General features: G+C 38.1%; 1 protein-coding gene across 1 annotated transcript; it reads right to left on the bottom strand.

Moving 5' to 3' along the window:
• Nucleotides 1-404: 404 nt before the first annotated feature.
• On the bottom strand, nt 405-25,884 carry LOC139741457 (uncharacterized). Its single transcript, XM_071652041.1, has 8 exons — nt 25,681-25,884; nt 9,797-9,956; nt 8,895-9,034; nt 7,597-7,782; nt 5,069-5,185; nt 4,134-4,220; nt 1,425-1,581; nt 405-604 (listed from the first exon to the last, which is right to left on the bottom strand). The coding sequence occupies exons 1-8, from the start codon at nt 25,882-25,884 to the stop codon at nt 405-407; spliced, it is 1,251 nt and encodes a 416-aa protein (XP_071508142.1).
• Between the last annotated feature and the right edge of the window lie 1,011 nt (nt 25,885-26,895).

Here is a 26,895-nt window from a genome sequence, read left to right as displayed (position 1 = left end):
AGGCTTGTTCTATAAGTCACAACTATGTTGTTATCATGCAAATTCATGATGTTTGAATTATCCATACATTTTTTTCATTGCACCATTTGCTGGGTCACTTTCATTGGCTGCTCCGGGATGGCTGATGGATATCCGTCAGTCCTTTGTCGTGTTTGTCCCATAAATTCTGTAGGCTGCTGCTGCAGCACCCGCTCTTCAAACTGACGCCAATACATTTTCAGACACGTGCTCTTTATGGATAATCATCATCTTCAGTTGCACCGTCGAAAGTAAGGATTGCAACACAATGTGTATAAGAGTCAGCTGCCGACACTGCATAGCAACGGAGAAAGACGGTATATACTGTATTTTTCTTTTTCTTTTATTGGACACCTTCAGGAGAGTGGTGAGTTAAGGCACTCCGCTCACCCCGCCCCACTTAGGGATCGCTCCGCCATCCGATCGAGCGGGAATCGCTGCGCCTGCCGTCTGCTCGAACTGAGCGTGAACTGCGGCCAGCTGAACGGTCGGCTCCTGTTCGGGAGGAGCCGATGGCGACTACGTCTCACCACGGGTGGGTTCGTGAGGTTGTCGGTAGTGTCTGTCCTCTTTCGGGCGCCATAGACTATATCAAAGAGAAGCAAAGAAAATCCAAGACGGAAAAATTAGAAACGAACAAAAATATGTAGGCCTATTTTTGTTGCTTCATGACTATGATCAGAAAGGATAAACCCATAAGATGATAACGTACAAGAGCTAAAACAATTGGGAACTGGCATCATTGGCTGAGGAGAAAATATGAAAAATCAGACATGACGGCCCGAATTCACGAAGTTGGTACAATCTTTGTCCATGGTTTAAACCACGGACAAAGACTATAGTTTTGTATGGGGCGCCAAGTGTCACATGGCCTATTTCGTTACGAAATGACTGATTCCGTAACGAAATAGGCCATGCGACACTTGGCGCCCCGTACAAACTACGGACTTTGTCCATGGTTTAAACCATGGACAAAGATTGTACCACCTTCGTGAATTCGGGCCTAAGATTCAAATTTTTAAGCAAGTTTTAAGTGTAAAACTTATAGCTAACATGTTATTTGCGTACAAATATAGAAATAAATGTTATTTGAATGCAAGTTTGAAATGTCATTGTACTTATAGTCGACGTGACTAATAATCTAATGGGATTATCACTGATAGTCGATTGCTCACTGTTGTTATTCTAATCACATCTCGCACTTATGCACACAATTTGACAAACCCTACTGTAAATTTAAATTCGATTCATTAAACATTCACTTGCAATAATGTTTCCCTTATCCATTTGTTCAAGCCAAGTGTTCTAGCCTTCACGACTAACTGAGACTTGCCGATTATTGACATTGAACCCCAATGATAGATAACATTGTTATATAATTTCGCAATTGTGTGAGGTGTTGTTACCTTTTTCCCCGAGTCCCTGTCCAAAGTTCATCGTGAGATGCACGCAGACGACCACGAGAAAGACCCGAATGATGAGTCCGAGAATACCGCAGACGATGATGCAGGTTGGCAGGAGTTTGTCGGCTTTCGTCGGCCATTGCTCCCACCTCATCGACAGCTGTGGACGGGAGAAATAGGGCAGTTCTACTATATCAATGTGTTTGTACGTATTTTCACGAGCAGTTAGAAGTTCGAATTTTTCAATCGCAAAACGTGATGATTTGGTTCTTTCTTAAATGCTTTTTGATAAATTTAAGGCTCCCTCTTTCACACGCTGTTGCGAACCGAGCTCGGGAGCGCGTATATCTCTTGCCGAGTCCTTGCCGAGGCTCGCTCCGCTAGCTTTGCTTGATTTCACCCATTAATACCAGGGCGAGATCGAAGGCCGTAACAAAGGCTGTGACATGTTACCTTCTACTCGCTTTTGAATCGTTATGATATCCTCAGTCAGAGTCCTACTCACTTCTACAGTGTAAGCATACCGTAAACATACTGTATGATTTTTACTAAGGAAAAAACGTTTTTAATGTGTGGCCGTATCATCAAAACTCGCGACAGAACCGTTTCCAAGTGAACAATGAAAAAAAAAATCATTTTTTTCGCACAATTCCTGGAAAGAAGCCACATTTGACAATATCATTTCATGTCGATAGTTTTCCAGCCTATTTTGATACACAACGGGTGGTTTGATTACATGAAATGCTAATGCCTGAAGTATATTAAATGGATGACAGGGAATCATTCCGGAATGTACCCAGTGCAATTGAATGAAATTTCTATCCATTTTAACAGCCTGACAAAAAGAAAAGATAGAATGAGGACGCGTTGTATTTTGCTGTAATTTAGATTAGAAACTCCACAGTAGCTGCTATGACAATCTATACACAGTCGGTTATAAGACGTTGCACCCTGTGTAATGATGACTCCCAATACATTGTATTTTAAAGATAATCGTGGTACTGTCCCACATTTGACGCTGGAATGCTTATAAAAAACATTGTACCCGTTACTTAAAAAAATGAAAAAAAAAAGAAGAAGAAAAGAAGAGATCACAATGAGCGTTCCGGAGATCACAATCATGAACCATGTTTTTGTCGTTTTGTTTGTTTGCTTGTTTTTACCTACAATCAGAATTTCTAAAGAATCATAATCGCGATCATGAGGCGAATAATAGGCATGTGACTACATTGTAGTTATGAAGTCATGAAAACACAAGATATTTTATGAATTTACTGATGCTGTCAAGTTGAGATAATTGCCAATGTGATATGAATCTGAGACGGTTAATTTCACTGTTTATGTCTAAACCTCAAAGACGAATCAATTATTTTCTTCGAGGTCGAACCAGAGGGAAACACAAAGAAAAGGGTGTTCCCTCAAACAGATTATGTTTTCAGTATTCGCACATGAAGGATCAGAGGGGGACAAAACATATAAGCACGCACGAGATGTGGCGATGTACGGGTGGTGCCTCTGACCGTACCGTAAACCCTGCACAACTATTGAGAGTGCTTACTCACTTTCGCGATAAGCATCGGTGCAATGCATGTGGTTTTCATTTTTTTTTTAAAGTCAAAACAAGAAAAAGAAGCACGACATTTGCACACCCGTACGGATCATTACACGCGTCAACCAAACCACAACAGGTATACGGTGATGAGGTAACACCACATGTTTTCTACGTATTTACGTGGAAAATTACTCCTCAGTGAAAATTGGAATCGCTGAACAGCTTTCATCATGTTTAAAGTAAACAGCCGAATATCCTTCGCAACTACACAAAATAATGTCAAAACATAACAGTTGATTTACAGTATAACGGGTCATATAACTGAACTCAAAAAGATATAAATATGATTATTCACACATAAAAAAGAGAAAGTGTTTAGCTTCAGTCAAAAGCAATCAATTCCTTTACGAGGTAATCTACGTGAAAACAATTGTAAAGTGAAAATATAAATCCCTTGTTTGGTTTAGTCGATAATGAATGCACTTGCAATAACAATCCCTCTATAGGGCGTATGATTAATCGTACTGGTGGTGATGATAATTATGATAATACTATCATCACCACCATCAGCCTCTTAATCATCATTTGATGACATTTTTTTTAAATATTATCATTACAATGTTATAGATATGAAGAAAAAGTAAGAGAAGAAAAATTAAGAAAGATTGTTATTCTCTTACAATATTGCTCTGAAAATTAAGTACACAATGCAATAAAACAATTTAATAACTGTATAATAACTGACTATATGAATTAATGATCCAGAATTGCGCTTCTCTAATGTTATCCTACGACTTTTGACAACGGTCATCTGAAGAGAAAATAATGAATAGAGCTCGAACTTTCATCAAAAACATCAAGAACTCAAAGTAATCACTGAGTATACGGTAACAAGAAGCAGGCGCGATAATAGGATAAAATATCACATATTCATTTATACATCATTTAAACTTTCATGTTTGGTATACAAGTATAACCAGGGCCCTGCTGCATAAAAAGATGCAGTTAAAGATAATTCAAAAAATCACACATGAGACAGCTAGGTGTCCAATCAGCCAATTCAGAGACTTATGTTTGATTTTTTGACGTATGTTTGATCTCAACTTCTATGAAACATTCAGGGCCCTGTATATACGTCACTAGTACGTCATCAAACTCACGTCAATAAACTTGTAGGTGATGAAGGCGGGTAAGATCCAGCCGGTTGCCAGAAAGAGAACCACAAGTATTCTGTTCTCGTATCGCAGCTGTGATTGTGGAGGGAGAGAGAAAGATGTTTTATAACTAAAAATAACTATTTTATCGTCGTGATGTTATATTTAGCTCACGTTGGTTGATGGTTTCATTTTTAGCAGAATTTGCCATTTCTATCACCATTTTCTCCGACAATAGTGACCTGGCACTGATGCTGACTAATAATAAAACACAAAACAAAACAAAACAAAACAAAACGTAAATAAATTCCTCGGGCAGCTAAACACTAAGAGGTGAAACTGTCTTGTCGTTGTGGTTGTGACGGATGAGTGTATACTGTATCTAGGACCATGCAGAGATTAATTTGATTTTTTTTCCTTCAAATTTCATGAATAGGTAGTTTATGTGTGTCTCGTTGTTGACTTGATAGTATGAATCTACGCATGATAGGAATAAAAATGATAGTTCATTGTATGGTTGAGGCCACCTCTGTGCGTGTCCTAAATTTCCCGTGACCTTCAGATGTACAGTTCCAAGAACCGGCAGTCTTATGATATTCCGCTTTTCTTACTTTTCAAATGTGTTCAGTGAATGTTGAATAATTATTGCATCTCGCAATCATGTTGCTCTTGACTCCGTTTGACAAACTTCGCCTAAAAAGTCTGCCTCATGTCATTTACTTCGCAAGCAAAGTTTCTAACTTTCTAATTAAAGTTCCAAAATAAGAGTGTCCAAATAAAATTTAGATATATTCCACGTTCTGAACAGCTTTTGTGTCATTAGATAGTTCATTGCTGTTCATTGTGTTAAAGAATAATAATATTGTTAGTATCACTGTATTTTCTCGTGTTGTAAGGCTCAATGTCAGCACAATGGTCCTATCAGGTACAGGTGCACTTACCGCTAAAAATCCCAGGATGTTCCACATGAGACCCAGGGGAAGACCCAAACTTAGGACGATCTTCTCGAAACCATTTATGTTGATACCGTCATCCAAGACTAGAATCACCATACTGGTCTGTGGGGTGTGTGTATATGGGGGGGGGGGGGGGGATAATAGAGAGATGCGATCTGATCGAGATTGTCTTTTTCATTTTCTCGTGTCTTGTCCTAGAAAACAAGCACAAATACCACACTAAAAACAACTGCAACAAACAAACAAAATACCAAAGATGAACCTGACATCGATTTATAAGGAACTAAGTATTTATGTGAACAGATGTAAGCTTCTAAGCATCAGCTCATCCCGATAATAGTTCTTGCATAATATATATATATATTGTATATAAAATATGATACATAAATACATACACACACACATGCATACATATATGCAATGTATATATAAAATAGCCAAATTGGGTGTCCTTGAAGAGGATTTTTTTTTTATAGGTCCAAGTTAGTTTAATGACGGTGAGAAAAGCATCGCAGAGAATTACTAGAGACTAAACGATTTGTATACTGAAAGTATATTAAACGGGATAATATAAAAAGTACAGATACATTATATTCATATTCATATTTAAGTTATTCATCGGAGTATCGGCAACCAGCTGCAGTCCCGACAGAATGCAGTAGGCATGCAATCTACGATAACAAATTTCATCCACATCCCCTTTTCTACATGGGTATTCTGGCACCATAGACGAAATATTGATATCGAAGTGTTCATCGAGCTCACTCGGTATACCTCGTAAGTCACTCGGGAAAACATTTCGTAATGACTCGGCAATTCTCGTGACTCAGCTTGGCTCATGAGGATTCGAATAATTTTTTTGCAAGATCATCACGTCTTGGCAACTGTATAAACGCACAGCTATCAAACAGCTCCACAAGATACGAACATCGGATAACCTTGGGTAAGTGCAACACCACACTCAACCCACACTTTTATTGTTGGGGTTATTGTTTTGATTCCCATTAAAAATCATGAACGCACTCCCAGGGAGGCAACAGTGAGGGAAATCGCATTCAGCATGAGTCGTGAATTCTCTATATTTCCCATTTTTCGTGTTTTCACTCACTGCTTCAGAGATAAGGCACCGTTCCCAAATGTTATATTGGTGTGATGTTTCGGCAAATACTAGTAAGGGAATACAGCAATACCTTCAGGACACTTTCAGATTATCTTGTGTTGACATGAGTCAACTTTTAATTCAAGACTAAACATACATTGCTTTCACAAACGAGGGGCTCCAACTTCTTTCTTTTTTTTTCTTTTTTTTTTTGAGGGGCACTAACGGTATGAAACGTGGCAAAAGTTTGTTTTCATCCTATCCTCAACAACAGTGTTACTTGGCACCGGATAATAAGTTTTGATAGATGATAAACGTACTGCCTTCTTGTCCTTGAGTAAGGAATTACATGTATACACAAACTTACACAGTCTTTTATGACTATACGATCTTAAACTTCAATGCCATTTCCATGTTCCAGCTGACTTTCAGAAATAAGAGCAAACTCAATCCAGCGGGATGGTAGATGTTTCTGAGAAATCAGATATTATGATAATAATAATAATAAGGTCGCATTATTATCCAGGGTAGCCTCTTCAGTGTTGCCACTGCTCTACCAGAGGGCCCTGCCAATATTATAACCCTAGCGTTACCAGGTATCCACTCAGCCTACACACCTGGGTCAAGAGGGACATGGTGGATAAGAACATCCTGTCAAAGGATGTAAGCACTGGGCGGGAATCGAACTCGGGTCCTCCAATTGGGAGTTGGGAGTCGTATCCACTATGCCACAGCGCCCCCGCTTGTATAACATGAACACGTTAAGATATCAATAATGCTTTCATGGAACATGAATATTAACCGGTAGCACTCACCTATGCAAATAAATTGATTATGATGATGTCATTGCCACACACCCATTCTTTCTATTGGTTTATGAAATAACGTATAATTATTTGGTCAAGAATTAAGCAGATGTAACCTCCCTTCTGGTGTAACTCATCGTTAATTGTTAGGTTCTTTTACACTACACAACAATAATTGATTGCAAAGGATACCAAATTGTTTTTTGTTTTTTTCCATTTCAAATCAAAACAATGTGACATCATCATTTGATAAAAATGATACCATTCTGGTGGATTGATTTTATTCTCGCCATTAAAACCGATATGATTGTGGAGTAGAGTCACACATAAACAGTTTATTGAGACATTTTTGTTAACCAAAAGTACACTGTCGTTACAATTCGGACCTGGGCCCCGTTGCATGAAGCTATGGTGGAACTACGGTAAACAAAATTAATGGTAACCACCAGTGAGATCTTACCTTCGACTGGCTACGGAACAGTATATACAGCTATATTATTATCAGTGGTAGTTACCATTGATTGTGGAGTCACCACATATCGTAAGTTACTTTAGCTTAATGCAACGGGGCCCTGGTCCTGGTCGTAACTGCATTCATTCACATTCACCTCGAGCTGGAGATCGACTTTGAGGAGGTCGACGAAGAGGTACATGTTGCCGCACAGGTCCTGCAGGTGGATGTTTGCTCCCACGGTTCGGAAGATGAGATTCTTGGCCCGCCGATACTTCACGCCCATGTAGATGCTGAAGCCGATTTGGAACGGAAAGAAGATACAGACCAGTACAAGCCGGGCCTGTGTAGACAATCAGGACAAATAATTCCGAATCATTACAAAGACAACAATCTCCATAATATCGCTCTTTTGGAGAATGTGGTAGACTGCGATCCTTCCCCTTTTCTCTCTTAACCTTTTCTGTTCCAATGAGTCAAATGTGTACAAATTTCACACGTATACCTATGGACAGGAAATAAACGTGGCAAATAGAGGGTTAGATAATTCTTTCTCTCCCATTAACCCATCAACACCGAGGGGATTTTGCAGTAGACATCATCATTGTGTCATCATTATAAACACCTATTTCGCTACAAATCTTGATTTGATTTTATTGTTCCACAACTCAAATACAAATAACATGATACAATCGATTGAACATTGTATGGACACAGCGTCGTAATTACAAAGAATGCAAGAGAAGACAATTCTACAAACTTGAAATGTGGGGGATCTACTAAAAGGCAGATCAAATCAAATCTTATATTAGTATTGGAAAAAGATTAAATGGAATTTGTTAATTGCATTGTATTACGTACAAAGAAATCCCCGCAAACAAAGAGGCTATAATGTGAGATGGTCAAAGGGGGGCTTTAATCTGTTAAAACGTGTTGTCAATTTCAGAAGCGATCACAGGTTCAGCAATATCACCCAGTTCTTTGGAAACCCATCTCGTAAGGAACGTAAACGGGTTCCCAGTTGAGATTAACAGGCAACAATATTCAACAAGTAGGTCCAACAGGGGGAAAATCAGGAAAATGTCTTCTTTTTTTTTTTGTTACCACAACCATGGGTTTGGGTGTTGCTGCTTTTTTCCCCCTTGTTTGTTAGGTTAGTTTTCAAGCGAGCAATGTGATGTTACATTTTACGAGATGCCGCCGTCTGCATAGACATCATGATATAGACCGCTATGGGTAAGAAACCAGGGCCCTGTTGCATCAAAACACATCAATCAAACATAACAATTAAGTCAGAAGATCAAGTATAAGTCGGGTATCAGCCAATCAGAATTGAGCTGATTCAGAGACTTATGTTTGATTATCCAACTTATGTTTGATCTCAACTTCTATGCAACAGGGCCAACCATTACGTGAAGCGCCCTCTGCGATGACTGAATTCAAGGTCGGACTTACCAGCTTGACGGAGTCCTCCGACGTCTCAATGAAGTTGGTGATGCAGTAGACGAAGATGACTGACATACTGAAGGCGAATACGATGAGTTCGTAGGCGTGTTCGCCGAGGACGCCGTGCACCACGTAATACAGACAGAACACTGCCGAGAAGGCGGTCGACATCCATTAGCATGGTGATGGGGGGGGGGGGGGGGATGTCATGTTAATGTCATTGACTACATGCACTCTTCACAGAATTTCGAGTGGAAACACGCCACTTTAGGTGCGAGCGCGTTGTGTCACTATGGACCGAACACAGGGTTAGATATTGATTTAATAGATAATGGATGACAACTTCCGGTGATTTATTTGATATGAGCCTATTAGTTTATATCATCTCCTTATATTAGCAAAAATCGGAAATAGACAATATGTGTACTACAAACCGCTATGGACTGTCTTTATCTTCTTCGAATGGTTTCACCTTCAGTTTGATTTTATTTGTCCACTTGTACAAATAATATACAGAAATACACACAAATACACTATGAAAATGACAAAATCGGGAACTTCTAATCTGACTCGTAGAATAATATAGACATACAAGTACGCAGAAGCAAATGACATACGTGTGAACAATTATATATTTCGAGGCACAAGTGGAGGAGATGGTCATCAATAAGCAATGTGCTTGACTGGGATGACGGCCTCGGATAACATGATACATAAGAGAAATCGAATTTTTAATTGAAACTGAAGGAGGAGCGACAAAAAAAAATATAATTTTACATGCGCAGTAAATAAAATACATTACGTTAAACATAGGACTATACATGGTCAGTGATTGGAAAAAAAATAGAAATGAAATACTATTGATATGACATCAGCAAAAATTGAATGAACGTTGAATACAGAATACTCACGGATGTTGATGAGAAGTAAGATGGCGAAGGTGAAATCGTCTGAGGCCTTCTCCACGATGGCTACCCGGTCAGCCGTTAGTCCCAGTGTCACGAGGATTGTCAGGAGACATAGGACAAGGAACACCTTCTCCTCCCGGTTCAGCTTAGAGAACTTCCTGTACTGTGGACCAAAAGGGTAAAACTAATAGAGCCAACGTGGTTTCATTGGGATTCGAATCAGTCGAATAGGCCCTATTACATGGAACCATAGCTTTAAAGGGAAATTAAATCGTGTGGATTGAGTAAATGCAGCAAAAATATTAGAACACATATCAGTGGGAGTTTGAGGTAAATCCCTTCAAAGGTTATTAATTTTTAAAATTTTAGTGCCTCCATCGCTGAATGAAGGAACTACTACAGTTCGTGACGTCACATACGGAAAGCAAAAGAACCAGGATCACCTTCTCTCGGTTCTCAGAGAATTTCCTGTACTGTGGACCGACATGGTGAAACCGATACAGGCAACAAAGTTTAACTGGGATTCATATAGGCATGTAATAGACATAGAATCACGGCTTGAAAGGGGAAGGAAACCGAAATATACTATGTGGATTGAGTGAATGCAGCAATAATAATCCAGAACACATCGCTGGAAGTTTGAGGAAAATCGGACAATTCGTTCAAAGGTTATAGGCTTTTGAAGTTTTGGTACCTCCACTGCTGAATGAAGGGACTTCTTCAGTTCGTGATGTCACATACGGAAAACAATATAAAGGAAATATACAGAAAATCCACATATTTTCATTTTCCAGCACAATGAATGAACACTTGACTTGCCTCTTTCAGAAAGTAAGGGAAATATAGGCCTAGAACTTAACTGTAGCAGTAACAAGTCGAGGGAACCCAAAGCTTTCACGAAAAAAAAAAATATGTTGAATTCAGTCCCATCTCAACGCATTAATAGGGCCTAATTATACATTATTCATCTTTAGGGTCATCATCCTTATGTGATGCTACGAGGGATTGCTCATGGTTATTTTTCATGCTGGTAGAAAAGTAATCGATATCATCTTCAGTTTTCAGCAGAGGAAGTGAAATATTTTCCCTTGTTTCAACCTACTATTTACTACATCAGAAATTGACATTGACACCTGAGAACAGAATTACATACACCCTACAAATAAGAAGTAGAAGAGACAACGGAAGAAACCTTGTGTACACGTGTTCGTAGGGTTCGTATCCTAAAGTCTACACAATTTTGAAAGAGGAAAAAAGAAATAATGTAATGGGTAAGATGCGACAAAATTTCCTTTCATTCACGGTTCTTCTGAAGTCGCTTCCGCATAATTGGGAGGCCTCAGAAGTTGGCCCTTTGTCCCTATTAGGCAAATGTCCCAATTACAAGACAGTAGTCAGAATGTTACATCTTTTTGACTGAACCTCTTCTTCTTTTTCGGGGAGAAATACGAGTTTCCCCAGCTGGAGCCGCATCAATGGCTTCTCCGTGCGTCTTAATTATTAGATACCGGAACCACATCCCTTCGGAAATACGATTAGCACAAGCCCTCACAGACTGGTCACCTGAGCGGATTGGCGCAATACAATTATTGCAAACTGTAAATTGGAGGTTTCCTTCAAGACGGTGCCTTCGGACAAAAAAAAAAGAATTAAACAATAACAATACTGCTGAGGGTGTAACAGCTCTATCTCTTAATGAAACACATGCGTACACAATAACGGCATACAAAAGAAAGATAGCACACTATTCGGTAACGCAGGATTGCGAATTGAAACGTGGTGTTTTATGATGCTTTAGCATTACGCTTGGCAATCACAAAATTCTGTATGATCTAGCAATAACTGGATTCCTAATGTCAATAAGTCTCTGTAATTTTGTACGAGGAATATCACATACAATTTCACATGGTTCGTAATGCATGCGCCCATCATAATAAAACCTCGAAATGACCTAACAGAAGAGATGAAAATAGAACGATTAACGTTTCCTAACTGTGTCTATCACAAGATAATGAGGTTGAATGAATGAGAGGAACCAATAATAATACTAATGATAATAATAATAATAATAATAATAATAATAATAATAATAATAATAATAATAATAATGATAATAACAATAACAATGGCAATGATAATAACAACAATGAGAATATGTAATAGAACCTCTACGCAAAGTAAGACAAGCGGTGAGCAGTTGACGGTATAAACTAAGCCAAGTTTCAGAGCGGAATGAAAATTCAAGTATGGTTATTACGTGTTAAATACATGTAACAAGTTCGTGTGTTATCATTTTCTTCGTTTGGCCTCTATGTGAAAACCTCACAAAGTTGAGCATCCATACCCAGCTACATTTGTATGATAGCTTCTTCCGTCAGTCGTTTACCTGTCGTAGGCCTATATTCAAAGTTATTATAAACTCGGGTTTGTTTTAATAAATGAACGCAGAACGCTGCTTATAAGCCTACATAATGATTTTGGCTATAACATTGTCATTAAACATCGACCATTATGCTTAGTAAGGATCTCTTTGTCTTAAACATCGCTTGCGGTGTTTTCTTTATTCATCAAAGAGCAGTGAAATGGAAATCTACAATAACAACGTATTCGGAACATGATTTCTGATGATTGGTATCACATAGCATTCACTAAATTTCGTTGCAGTCCGCAGTTTCACACTTTTTGATTAACCATTAATTCTTGCACTGGGAATCAATGACAAAGTTGTTCATCATTTACTATAGGAAATATTCCATTCTTTGACGAACATAATACCTGCTCCTCTACCTCGTGAAGTGAAACTTTCATAAAACGTGTTCTCGTCGTATATATGCATCTCGTGTGGTGCATTTAGAATCATGTACTACTTAGACTAAATCAAACAAAAATTAGTTGTTGAATGAAATATTGAACTGATGTAGAATTCACATAATGGAAGATATTTTGTTCCACGAAAAGGGGTTCAGAAGACTAATAGGTTTCGCTTGCAACCAAAGTTTTGGCTTTGGGATAGAGCTACTGGACTGGAAGGGTGTCATTGGGAAGTGAAACAGGTCGTTACTATTTGTATTAGGCAAGGCTTTACACAGACTGGTGTGACCAACAGGGATCTGAAGCGTGCGCCAAATATAGCACCGTTCCAAAACGAGAGATATATTTACAAGGATCTCTTTACGTGGCGTCCGCAACGAAGTCTTTCTCCGAACACCGAGTCATTTCAGAGTTGGCATGCATTAAACTGTCATTATGCAATTTCCACGTTGACATCCTCTAGGCAGTATCATTTCAACGCAACGCTGAAGGAGAGACTGAGAGAGAAAGAGAGACAAAGAGGAAGGAAGAGAGAGAGAGAGAGAGAGAGAGAGAGAGAGAGAGAGAGAGAGAATGAAATGAAGAACATGCCCTGGGAGGGAGAAAACGCGTTTCGTTTCCACAAGTTACGGTAGGATTAAAAATAACGCACATTCGGCAGCTGCGCGCTCCTCGACCCGACTTGGGATTACCATGACGTCTCTCTAATGACAGACTTTGACTTACGACATTACCATGTTGTCAGAAACATACGTCACTGTCTGATTATTGGTCGCAAGCCCTCAGCGGAGTCCCATAAGAACTACGAACCTTGTTTACATTGTGTGTGTATATATGATTGTGTTTGGAAAGACAACCACATGATTACTTAAAATTTCGATGATTTAAAAAAAAAATCATAATTGTAAATTAGTACTCTCCCCTTATCGGTTGCATGCCTCCACGCATGTGTCCTTAACGACTTCAGTAAAATAACGGATATTTTCATGGAAGAATAGGAAAGATTGATAATGACCAATACCAGACTCTCAATTAGAAAACAATTTACGAACTGTGCACAATTCTGCAAGACTCTACAGAGTTGAAACTTTCGTATTCAAGCTCCGCCAGAGGGCGCACTAAAAAGCGACTAAAATCAAATCCAAACTCGAGGTCGAACAGCCGAAAGGAAACCGAACATTTTCGTGTTGCAACTGGAATGCTGCATTTTTCCTCAAAATTTGACATTTTGAGCATTTTTATTGTCAAGTAGCATTGAGAAGTATTAATAAAAACGATCATAGAATGATCAAAAAGCCATTAAAATAGGGACATAAGAGTGGAGAGAGAGTTTTGCTAAGCACACGAGAATTTCACCGAAAGAAAATTACTTACGAATACAGAGTTGGGGATTATATATATATATATATATATATATATATATATATATATATATATATAACGAAGAATAAACCGGTAATGCAATATTTCGCCAATATAGAGTTTATTGACGAAACATTGCATATTGGCGAAATATTGCAGCATTCCAGTTGCAACACGAAAATGTTCATATTGGCGAAATATTGCATTACCGGTTTATTCTTCGTTAAATTGGAGCCAATACGTGAATTCGCAACATGTTTATATATATATATATATATATATATATATATATATATATATATATATATATATATATATATATATATAATATATATGACCTGTGTAAATTCGGAAAGCTTGGACCAGATCCAACTTTCGTGGACGAAACTTAGTTAGGGAACCACAATATGCGTCAGGTCAACACCTTCCAAGTTTTCTGGGAATGTAATGTCCTTTATATTGTTACGTTGCAAATTAACTGCGAAAAGAACGCGAAAAAGCAAGGATCTCAACCTCGATTGCACTTTTTGCAAAGTGACTTAGAACTACGCTTATAATATGGTCACTGTGTTGACCCCGGTACTGCAGGATTAAGTTAAGATAATATTATGAACACATTGCTTACGGGATCTGAATGTGTCATGTAGGTATGATGCACCCTATATATACAGGGCTTTGGTAAGTAGAATTACGCTCCTTCTACTTCAGTTGACAGAAAAACGCAAAGACATTCATATATTTATCTACAAGAAAACCCGGGACATAGCGTCCCCTTACTGACTAAGCAACACGCACGAGGTCCTTTCACAATCCTTTTTACTTTCGATTCTGATACATTATATTAAACACAATATGAACTTTCTGAAGAGGGTTTGCAATGGACTTGACAAGTCTCCTCGGCATGATATCATTTTCATACATTCTATCTGGAAGTTGTTTACCATCATGAATCGATCAATCTCGCAGAAGAAAGACAAACAGTTGTTTTTGAAGACCACTGACTATACTCTTTAACGTTGGCCTGAAATTGACAAACATTGCCGTTGAGCACTCATAACCTTTGAGACGGTATAACTTTCATCGCAATTTAAACGGAAACGACCGGAACCCGGGGATAAAGGCAGCATAATAGTTAAGGAATATACAAATGCGATATGTCCGATAAAGAATACACGAAAGCATATCCTTAAGATCGAGTTTATTTAGTATACGGTACCTTGAACGGTACATATTTATAGACTGAAATTGGGCTAGAATTTGCTACCAATCATCAGTCCCCTTAACACTTCTTATGGATACCTATATGGATACAGTCTATATACGGTTGTGGCTATGAGTTCCTCGTTGTCCACTCTAAGTCTGACCAGTCCTTCAAGTTCAAAGATCAACGAATACTCTTCTAATATTGAATTGGGAATTTTCATTGTGATAGCTCAAGATATGTGTTTCTTCAAAAGCGATTATAAATTTCCACTTCTGTTACTTTTTCCTTATATTCCATATCCAGATTATTAATATCGTTCCTTCAACCAATGGTTTGCAATTTGTTTCCAGAGTTCCTTTGAAAGAAAAGAGGAACAATTTTAATTTCATGCGCACTGGCAATTTACAAGCTCCCTGTTTGTTTGTTTGTTTGTTTGTTTGTTCGTTCGTTCGCTTATTTTGTTTGTATTTTGTTCATGCTTGCTCACTGTGGAATACATTTCGAGTCTGTTATATGATGCAGCTTGTGGAAGAAACAACAAAAGGGGGAGGAGGAGGAAAAACACAACATGGCGACGACAACAAGGATTCTCCTAGAGCTTCTAATCCCATCCAAGCACAGACTGTAATCCAGGGCGCGCTGCTGACACGGATGTCCCCAAAAATAACCCGAAAAAATGGCGACGGAATGACAGTCGGGCATGAGGGTTAAAGGGAACACAAACCCAAAGAGCAATGTGGATTGAGTAAAAGCAGTAACATTAATAGAACACATCAGTGAAAGTTTGAGGAAAATCGGACAATCGATGCAAAAGTTATGAATATTTAAAGTTTTGGTGTTGGAACCGCTGGATGAGGAGACTACTAGAGGTTATGACGTATGAGAGGACCACAATATAAAGAAAATATAAAAGGAATTCCACAAAAATTCACTTTTCTAGCAAAATTAAAGAGTTCTTGACTAACCGCTTTCAGAAAACAGGGGGAATAAGTGCTACCCCTAACATATGTCAGTATCAAGTCGATGGAATGTGTAATTTTCATGAAAAATGAATTTTTATTGAATTTCCTTTTTATTTTCTTTATATTGTAGTCCACTCATACGTCATAACCTCTAGTAGTCTCCTTACCCAGCAGTTGCAACACCAAAACTTTAAAAATTCATAACTTTTGCATCGATTGCCCGATTTTCCTCAAATTTTCACTGATGTGTTCTACTAATATTACTGCTTTCACTTAATCCACATTGCTCTTTGGGTTTACTTTCCCTTTAAGTAGTGGCATGAGAGAGTGAGAAACCTGTTGGTAATCTCGTCTCAGACGTACCAAGCTGTATACTAGTCAACATGAGGCAGCAACTGCTGAAGTCAAAACTTATTAGCCCATCATAACCCTTCCTAAACGAGGGGTATATCTTGGACAATAAGGCTGTATACGTTTAGTGGTATAAAGGAAGGGGAGGCACACTTCTGCGCCTTTCGAAAAACGATGAATGACTTGTTTATGCCTTCACTAAAAAAAAAGAAGAAAAGAAAAAAAAGATACCTAATAAAATAGGATAATCCAAGACAAATATATTCAATGATTGAATTGGTTTAAGGCAATATGTCAGCGTACGAATGTGGACAGTTAATTAATTTACAGAGTCAGTCAATCTTATACCGCCACAGTAGACTATAGTATCATGATCATTCAACGGAAGATTGATCCAAGGTACTAAAAAAGAAAAAACAAACAAACAAACAAAAAACCACTCCCGCACAATAACATTGAAACATTGCTATGATATCTACATGTACATTCTAATGATGGGTAACCATTTATTTATGTTTGAATTTCGCACATATCACATATATCAATTATTATTTTATCCTCCTCAGGTTAAAACATTACCACAACCCTATTTGTCCATGAATGCTCGCAATCATCATGATAGTAGAAGGCCATAACTTTTCTTCCACGTCCTCCTAGACAGGTATAGAACGTGTCTTCTTTCTAGATGTTTAGCATTTTATCTGAATTAGGCATCTGTATTGATTATCATCATCATCATCATAATCGTCATCGTCATCATCATCATCATCATCTTCATCAGCATCATCAGCATCATCATTATCATCCTCGTCTCAACATCAACACCGTCATTATCATCTTCATCATCACCGACATCATCATCATCATCTTTATCATCATCATCATCATCATCATCACCATCATCATTACATCTTCCATATTAAGCGCGATGATTAAGACAAGAAGATACTCTGAACGCCTTGATGTTTCCTTATACAAGTCTATAGGGTTGCACAACCACCCCGTCCCTTTCGAACCGTTTGCAATGGTTTGTGAGTGTATATACATGCATTTATGTGTTTGCGTCGTTAGTATCCTTATCATAAATTATAGATTGCAATACAATTTTAGGGGAATGAACGATTGGGAATTATTTGTGTTCAAAGAGTTTTGTTTTGGTTGAGAGAGGGCTGCATGTTTTTGTTTTTGTTTTTGTTTTTTGTTTTTTTTTCCTGGTCACCCAGTGTTGGAGCTACATAGAGCTAGAGCTGGACGAGTGATAAACATTCATTTTTATATAACCGTGTGCAAAGTGTTGGTTTTATTGCCCACTCACCCTTTATTATTCATCCTAATGTCGTTATGTCGAACACATTCTTCCGCTTGGTCCCAATATGACATCCTTAAGTAAGCAGTGCTTATTGAGATAAGTTTGGTATAAAAACTTGTGCGTTAGGTATAGAGGAAAAAGAAGAAATAAAACTACACCTATTACAAAGAAAATCCAAAATAACATTCGGTACATTGACATAAGGCAGGGCTCCACACTAACTTTTTTTTGGTGGCCCGATGGGGCCACCAAAATCATCAATTTCAGATTTTTGGTGGCCCGAAAGAAAAATTTGGTGGCCCGAAAAACAAACAAACATTAAAAGTCCTTTTTTTTTTAATGAGTCAAATATTTAAGCTCTATCGTAGTAAGAACTGGAAGCTGGACATATCTACTCATAAATAAACCTCAACAAACTCGCAACACTCTCTCTCAGGCACTCATTCAGTCCTTTTCATCCATCCTTTAAACAAATTTAACTGCTGAATGGTGAAGACTAAGAATAAATATTTATTGACAGGCACATGGGTTGCAACATCTAAACATAAATAAATGACATCAGATTACATGCCCTCTTTTGAACCAAATTTGGCCTTTTTTGAAATTTGGTGGCCCGACTTTCATTTTTGGTGGCCCCGGGCCACCGGGCCACCGTTAGTGTCGAGCCCTGCATAAGGGCATAATAACTGCAGAGAAATTTGAGGCTAACACAATGCATGCCGACCCCCATCCCCTCCAGCCGTGCTCGGGATGACAGCAACCCCGTTACTTTCTTGTCCTCTTTCATAGAAGAAAGTAAACAATATGAACATGCATCGACCTTGCTATAACTTCAAGGCCATCATAACCAAATGTCATGGTAAGGCGGGATGGAGAGTAACATCTCATGTCATCATTTGTCAAAACATTATCATCATTATTATTATTATTATTGTTATCATTACTATTATCATTATTATCATTATTATTACTACTACTACTACTACTACTACTACTAGTACTAGTACTAATACTACTACTACTACTACTACTACTACTACTATACTATCAATATTTTCATTTTTATTAGCCGTTCATACTCCTTTACCCTGCATCAGTTTTCTCCTGTAGACACCGCACATGCTCGTATATTAAATGTCCATGTTATCATGCTATGTGTTGTCTTTTAATCCTCAGTGTCGCGTTTTCCGCTGTTCACTCTTTAGTGTTCAAGGCTCGCAGTGACATCAACAAACTAAACGAAACAAAACATAAAACAATCCCTTTTAGTCATGCTTAATGATGTTAGTGAAATGGTTTATCGCATAAATACTGTAATACATCGAAGCACTTACGTTACAATAATGTCCATAAAATCAAATATAATGGTGAGCTGGTCTATTGACATCACACTACCACGTCCTAAAAAGAGGAAAAAGAAAAATCTTATAGATTTAAATGAGAAGTATAAATTTAGCACATGACTGCCTCATTCTATGACGATATTCAAACATTATAAACCCCGAATTGTGCAGCGCGGATCTATGTCATCTTTGTTTTCCTATCGTTAAAGGGATTGTTCAGCTCACCAGCTGACAGGAAGTGTATGCTATGACCTTCGCCACCATTGTTACTGCTAGGCCTCTACAATTTATCTATTTCTGTACGCATACAGGATACGAGTCCCCGTAAGAAGATTTAGACCGGTATTAAGTCGTGACCACTGCGTTTGACATTTTTTTTTTCGACACGACATAATAGAGCCCTATATTATCTCTTGTTATCACTCTGATGAAGATCAAACAAATTTGGACTGAATCGAATAGTGTAGTGATTTGGAATGAACTGAATTGATCCTCTCGGCTTAAGGGCATACAAATGACAAGCAATATAGGGCGTGTCTCATTATGAATAGTTTTGTTAATATGTAGAATGATGTGATACTCACTATTATGATAAAGACCGAGCGATATTTATGGGTCAGCTTAGCTTAACGATCATAATTATTATCTACAAACATGGTAGCATTGATAATGCGATAACTTTATCTCGAAAGCGCAACGAACAGTTTCAAATTTTTCTACATATTCAGAATGTTTGGAAAAAAAAAAGCATAATAATAAAATCGGCACTCAAGTCACCGGTATTACAGGCAGGTGAAAGTGATCACGGTACTGCAAGTATATAGGGAAAGTCAATCTGCCAATTTTAGATTACAGATCTTCACTTGAGACAAATCTTGTTACTGATCAAGAGGAGCATTGTCCGGGAAATATCGAATGAAAAACAAAACGCAACTAAAGCAGGGCAACTGAACCAAATCTATCCAAACCCAAACCAATCATGAGCTCATACCGAAACCCTTCACTGCGTTACGTACACACCCTGGGAATTAACCTTCAAAACGTCAGTTTAAAGACCCTGGCCGAGAAAAGCTCCAGGTACAGTTCATTTTTCTGCCCTACTTTGACTCAGAATTTCTTGCCCTCGTACATCGTGTAACAGTCTTACCATACACTTCGGAAATACCAATGTACAACCCATGCTATGAAAAGCTACAAAATTGTGATGGACAATTTTCGCTTTATCTTTTCGGACTAACAGACACGATAGACCGAACGATACGATGCAATGTGCTCTTGTCATACCGAATAAATAGAGACAAAAACATCAACAACAAACAACAACAAATGTGTGCGCCCGCTCACACCCACTCACACACACAGACACAGACACAGACACAGACACACACACACACACACACACACACACACACACACATTACACACAACACACACTCAATTTTACCACAATATCAGACATTTCGAAACAAACTTGACGGTTTCGTGAGCTTGAGACGTTGCTCGACGATACTCGTCAGGGTGTGAGTCACGGCGTATGGCATTTCCTTCGCTAACTCAGTAAGCGCGTCTCATTCTGGTTCAACACTTACGTGTTGGCAGTACACCTGTTGGTTCAAATATGACGCTATAGAGCACCGTTACCTGCCAACAGAAGCTGCGACATCAAAGTGTATTAAAAGAAAGCCTTGGTATAGTTCCTTTATCAACGTTTAGAAGATGGCAGAAGAAAATGCGTCGAAGCGCTTTCGATATCGCGCATTTATATATTCACCGTGAGAAGTTAAGGGGCAAGATGGTCTCAAAATTGGCGTTCAACAAGATTTGTTTTGTTTTTTAAGATCTGCGCAGCTTCGCATTGACTTCTTCAGTCGGCAATAGCGACTTCAGTTTTCATATATATATATATAATATATATATATATATATATATATATATATATATATATGAATGAGATATAACTATTGAAAGGGATTGCACAGCATGCTTAAATAACCTTTTTATCACTTCTTTTGCAGTTGTGACACCACACGCCTCCACATCAACAACTTCGCTATAGTCTACACAGTGATTTGCTCATTAACATTTTGAAAAATCATTGAGAACCCGAAACAAAACCAGCCAATTTCAGTGTCAATGGAAGTACTCATAAAGACAAAACGAAAAGTAATTCAACCAAAATCCTAATCACGCTTGAGACTGAAACATTCCTGGTTTTTGTTTTGTTTTTGACGTTGCTGTTTTTAGGGAGTATAGAAAACTAGATATTCTAACATTAAACAAGTATCAAAAGTTTGCCAGTCCCTCACGGAGACGTACAAATCCTCCACTAAACTGACTGGCTTAGTTTACTGGGTATAAAACAATAACGGATTGTGTTTCATTTTAAACGAAACAAATTCATTTCTCTTTAAAACCTCGCTTCACAACAATATATAAAGTATGAAATACAACACATATAAGATATCATGTCATTGTTCTTCCTGTTTTCCCCTGTTAAATTTGATTTATTCAAGAAAATAATGACGCGCTCCGAATAACCCAGTCTCGAGATATAACTTTCGAACTTTTAAACAAAACATGCACTTGCGATAGCTATATCATACAAACATAAACGTTGACGAGAAGTATATGAGATTGTGCGAGTAGATGCATCTAAAAGGTATCGGGAAGGAATGAGAAGATTAGAACAAACAGCACGGCTAAAGAAACTTTAGCCATTTGTGGTATAATCAAGCGTTTGATTTATTATGATTCAATAATGATACGAGCCATATGAAAGTGATCAGAAAAGTACCGTCATTTTGTGCACGTCTCCCATAGTGGCATGACTGGCAGCGGAGAAGGGAATGCAAATCCCGAGGAACAGTGATAAAGATCAGAGGTGATTAACAGGAAGAGAATCAACGCAAGCAAAGGAACAACGCCTTTATTGACGACTATGAAGAGCTCATTTACAGCTACACTGGATTAACATGACTATAATGATGACTGTAGTGCTTAGATATGTATATGATATGATATCAACATAATAATGAAACCGAGGCCTGGGACAAAATGTCCATTGTACACACCTATATAGGTTAGATAAATCAAATACAATCCGCATTGAAATCAACATCTAGATCACTGAATAATATACGTTGTAGTTCCATCTATCTACAGTTAAGAATATCAGGAAGGGCTAATAGTATCGCTCTAGAAGATGGATATTAGTCTGGTCTGTGCGAAAATCTGTGAAGAATCTGTGAAATAGAATATCTATTTTGTCATTATTTTTGTAATGTAGTTCTTCATGGTCAACCATTCATGCGATCGTCCATATTGATGATAACAATGAAGATGATGACCAGAGTGTGCTATATACATAGCTGCGGCTACCGGATATGATAATCTATAGTGATGACATAATGATGATAAAATTATAGTATCTGTGTCCTCATTTTCATCATCATCTTTCTCCTCAATACAAGTATGTTTATAAAGAGTAAATGATATGTGGAATATAGAAGAGAGATTGGGGGGGGGGGGGGGGAGAGAATAGAGGCCCAGGGGAGAGAGAGGGTGAGGGAGAGTTAGAGAAAAAAGTGTGATATTGAGGGATGTTGAGGGAAGGGGGAGGGCACCTCACACCCACTTGGATCCGTACCTGGGAAGTTTAGACAGGAAATTGTTTTTACTTCATTTATTAACACTCTTTTTGCCCTGGCAGTCGCCTTTTGGCAGAGGAAAATAGGATCACGCACGGACAATGCTGTACAGAGGTAACGCGAATCTTACGTAGAATGGAGACGGCACACAGATGCTAACACAAGTGTGTTCGCACGGATTGCTACCTGCTTTTTTTTTGTGCTCTTGGTTTTTGTACTCCAGCCTTAGAACGCTGTAGAAATCACAAAAATTGAACGCTAATGTGCATATAATTACCTAAAGAGAGTGATGGGACGGTTTATGATACCGAGTTCATAGTTGACGGTTTCTTCATAAATTTGTCCGACGTACTCGTATAAAGCAGTAGCTGATTAAAATGAACTCACATCAAGGTTTTCATCGTAGCTGTCATTATTCGTGATTCGTCGAATGTGAACACGTTTCCTGCTCATCTTCTGAATGGAAATATTTATATACGATCTCTACGTTGACCAAGTGATAATTTCATTGTGTTAGATCTTGGGTGTCGCGGTTTCTGTAAAACATTTTGATTTTCATTATATTCGTCACCATTTATCCCCACACTACTGATATTCGCATGATACATGATGATCCCCATAATTCCCCCGTTTCTTTTCATCCATTTAGCTGTAAAGTGTATGGAAAGTTTGTATCATACTAAAAGTACAGTGTCTATACTTGGTTCTACAGAAACTTGAAACAAATTGTTAAATGCTAAAATTTCTTTGTTGTGAAAACGTTGTTGTTTCACGAGGCATATTAATGTGCTCATAAAAGTGCAAGAATGGATGGATGAATGGATGAATGAATGAATGAATGAATGAATGAATGAATGAATGAAAGAATGGATGAATGAATGGATGGATGAATGAATGAATGAATGGATGGATGGATGAATGAATGAATGAATGAATGAATGAATGAATGAATGAATGGATGAGTGAATGAATGAATGGGTGGATGGATGAATGAATGAATGAATGAATGGATGAATGAATGAATGAATGAATGGGTGAGTGAGTGAGTGAATGAATGAATGAATGAATGAATGAATGGATGGATGGATGAATGAATGAATGAATGAATGAATGAATGAATGGATGAGTGAATGAATGAATGGGTGGATGGATGAATGAATGAATGAATGAATGGATGAATGAATGAATGAATGAATGGGTGAGTGAGTGAGTGAATGAATGAATGAATGAATGAATGAATGAATGGATGGATGAATGAATGGATGGATGAATGAATGAATGAATGAATGAATGGATGGATGGATGAATGAATGAATGAATGAATGAATGAATGAAAGAATGAATGAGCGAGTGAATAAATAAATGAATGAAGGAATAGGATACTGAATTGTTGTGATGGAGTGACTTCATGAAGAAAATAACACGCACTGTGTTCTGCAAAGGAAGACTTTCAATCCTCACGACTTTTTGTTTTTGGAAGGGGGGAGGTATGTTTACTTATTTTGAAATATCACATAGGTTTATCTCCCATGCAACAGCTTGTATAGGATTTGGGCACCATTACAAACCCGCTGAGGACAAGATTTTGTTAGCTCCGCAGAGGTAACACACTGCAGGCTCGGCTCGGGTGATGAGAAATGGACCAACACGACTGACAAGCATCAAATTTCCACTGAATATTATGAAAGGAAGACAATGTTTGCGAGGCCATTATAAGCTCTCTCTCGCCCTTGCACTTAGTGAGTGATGACTTGAATATATCTTCTTAGTATGTCGTCTTTGATATTTAGACAATCATTTCTGAGGCAATTATCCTCGTCAAACGTTTGCTTATGATGATAGTCTCCTGTATTTGTGTTATATCTAGAGTTGCTTAATTTTTTTCTTTTGAACGGCAGGAACACGGAATTCATTTATGCATGAAATAACGCCTGCTCGTTTTCATTTTGTATTTTAGTAGAACGATGTTGGATATTTGAATTCAACGATTTATCTGTTTCAACTTTCAGATTCAAATGATAATGTGCCCAATTAGTTAGTTCAATTGACTTTGTATTACATTTATGTATGAAAAGGAATACAGAAATAAAATAGAATCAACCAATCAATCAATCAACCAATCATCATCATACATTATGTCGCAATTTGTTGAAAATGTAGTCTCAATGCTTTCTATTTATAATGTTCAGTTTTTTAGGTTTAATTACTCCTAGAATATGAGGTAAATTATGTTGTCTTTCCATTATAGTTACTAATTGATTTAATCTGACAAGAATTCTTGAAAGACATTAAACGACATACATGACGATGTCAAGGATAAACTTTGTGTAAATATTACCCGTATTTGTATGAAAGCAAAATCATCAACAGTGACGCAATGCCAATATCATTACATATAATGACGACAGTCAACTGACCCAATAAACTCACTCATACTTGAATATCATTCTTACACACTCTTACGCATATGACATTGCCAATTTAGCTACCTATTACACAGTGCCTCAAAAATATCTCACTTTTGTAATTGGTTGGTGACAAATGAACACGTGGTCATACACATTTAGTATTTGTATATACACTTCTATACGGGAATAGGTATATCTAAGACATGGTGAGTTAGTTCGGAAGATAAGGCAGTTTGCCCTTTGTTTTTCTCGCAACAATAGGTCACGCCAATACAGCACGACTCAACAAAACAGGAAAAGAAAACAGAATTCAGGTCTACCTTTGCAGAAATATTTGAAAGAATTAGGTGTTAATCGGCCGAATGGAATCGAACCCCCCCCCCCCCCATCAATGATTCTCATATTTAGTAACTGTCATTTAAGAGGGAAGGGGTGATTAACTACTTAAGCAAATTGTCAATTTATGATTCACTAAAAAAAGGTGACATACCGGTCCGACGAGAGTGTCTATGGTAGATCGCTCGCGCTCGACGTCGACACCGAAATCAGCGAAGGTGGATGGCCTGTCGTGATCCTTGAACTCGGTGAAGTACGGTTTCAAATCCAGGCCGAACTCGGCGAAAGTGACGGGGCGCTCTTGTCGCCGATTGTTGTCTCCGCCATTTTTGGCTCGCCTCGTCTCCACGGCCGCCATTTTGATTCGGTGACCCACTCCAGGACGTGGGGAGGGGGAAACTTTTTGCTCTCCACCCGTTTGAGGAATGCACGCGTGCGTTTATCATATACGTGACTATTAGGCACGGTGCGAGGGGTCCTCGGCGTTATCTGTTGAACATGTAGCAGCCTATATTAGCACAAACGAGCCTTCATATTCCCCTCCTTTCATGTGTTGGCAATGCCTTAGTACTGTCGATACAGTATCGCCACCGCCCCTTGTTCCAAACTAACTTGAAAAGTACCCTCTTCCGCATGGAACCCCTTCCCCGGTTGTCCAAATTAGACTCTGTCTCCAGCCGCTTCTATCCATATCCATGACCATGTTGCGGATCACGCACCATTTACCGCTTTTATCGTTTATACGTCTTGCTAGTGGTAACATTAACATTGAACTGTATAAATGGTAATCATACTAGCGAAATGAAAGGAATAGAGTGAAAGCCTGTTCAAATGAAGTCTACATGAGTTCCACTGCGTGCCACAGGAGGGGAAATGTCTATGCAAAGATTTGCGCAGGTCTTGATCATGTGTGTGTGCGCGCCACGGGTTTAGTTTAGAGAGGAGCCACCAACATATCGGTATGACCTAAAAGAGACGGTATATCGGTTCCCAGCTGAGATTCTTTTCCTGGATTGCGGTCTGGAGGGTCAATATTTAACCATGAATCTGAACCTATTTCATTTCGGGGACATGCAAGAAGAAAGAAAAGGCATTTGGTAATGGTTGTAGAGACAGAGAGAAAACAATGGAATGATTTCCGTAAAAAGGTTAGATATCTTGACCTCCATTTTGTGAATAGTATTTAGAATCAAAAAGCGCTGTCTTTCTTTGTACTTGTAAAGATTAATGAGTAGATGAATTTAAATGTATGAATAAAGATGGAAAGAAATAGATTAAAACATATATGTATACACATATATACTAATAAATACACACATTATACACACAATATATTTGAATAATAATGTATATACGTATACATACACCA

The sequence above is a fragment of the Diadema antillarum genome, unplaced genomic scaffold (assembly GCF_040938485.1).
Source record: "Diadema antillarum isolate AM-2024a unplaced genomic scaffold, OU_Dant_1.0 seq00000931_RagTag, whole genome shotgun sequence".
Classification (NCBI taxonomy): Eukaryota; Metazoa; Echinodermata; class Echinoidea; order Diadematoida; family Diadematidae; genus Diadema; species Diadema antillarum.
The sequence above is the reverse complement of the archived record's forward strand: the minus strand, read 5'-3'. Positions and strand labels throughout refer to the sequence as shown.

Excerpts from the sequence above, each read along its gene's own strand:
- LOC139741457 (XM_071652041.1), bottom strand. The coding sequence starts at position 25,884 with ATGGCGGCCGTGGAGACGAGGCGAGCCAAAAATGGCGGAGACAACAAT. Across the intron at positions 4,221-5,068 it reads ACATCCTGGGATTTTTAGCG|CTGCGATACGAGAACAGAAT; the intron begins GTAAGTGCACCT and ends CCACAATCACAG. Across the intron at positions 605-1,424 it reads ACAGGGACTCGGGGAAAAAG|TCTATGGCGCCCGAAAGAGG; the intron begins GTAACAACACCT and ends TCTTTGATATAG.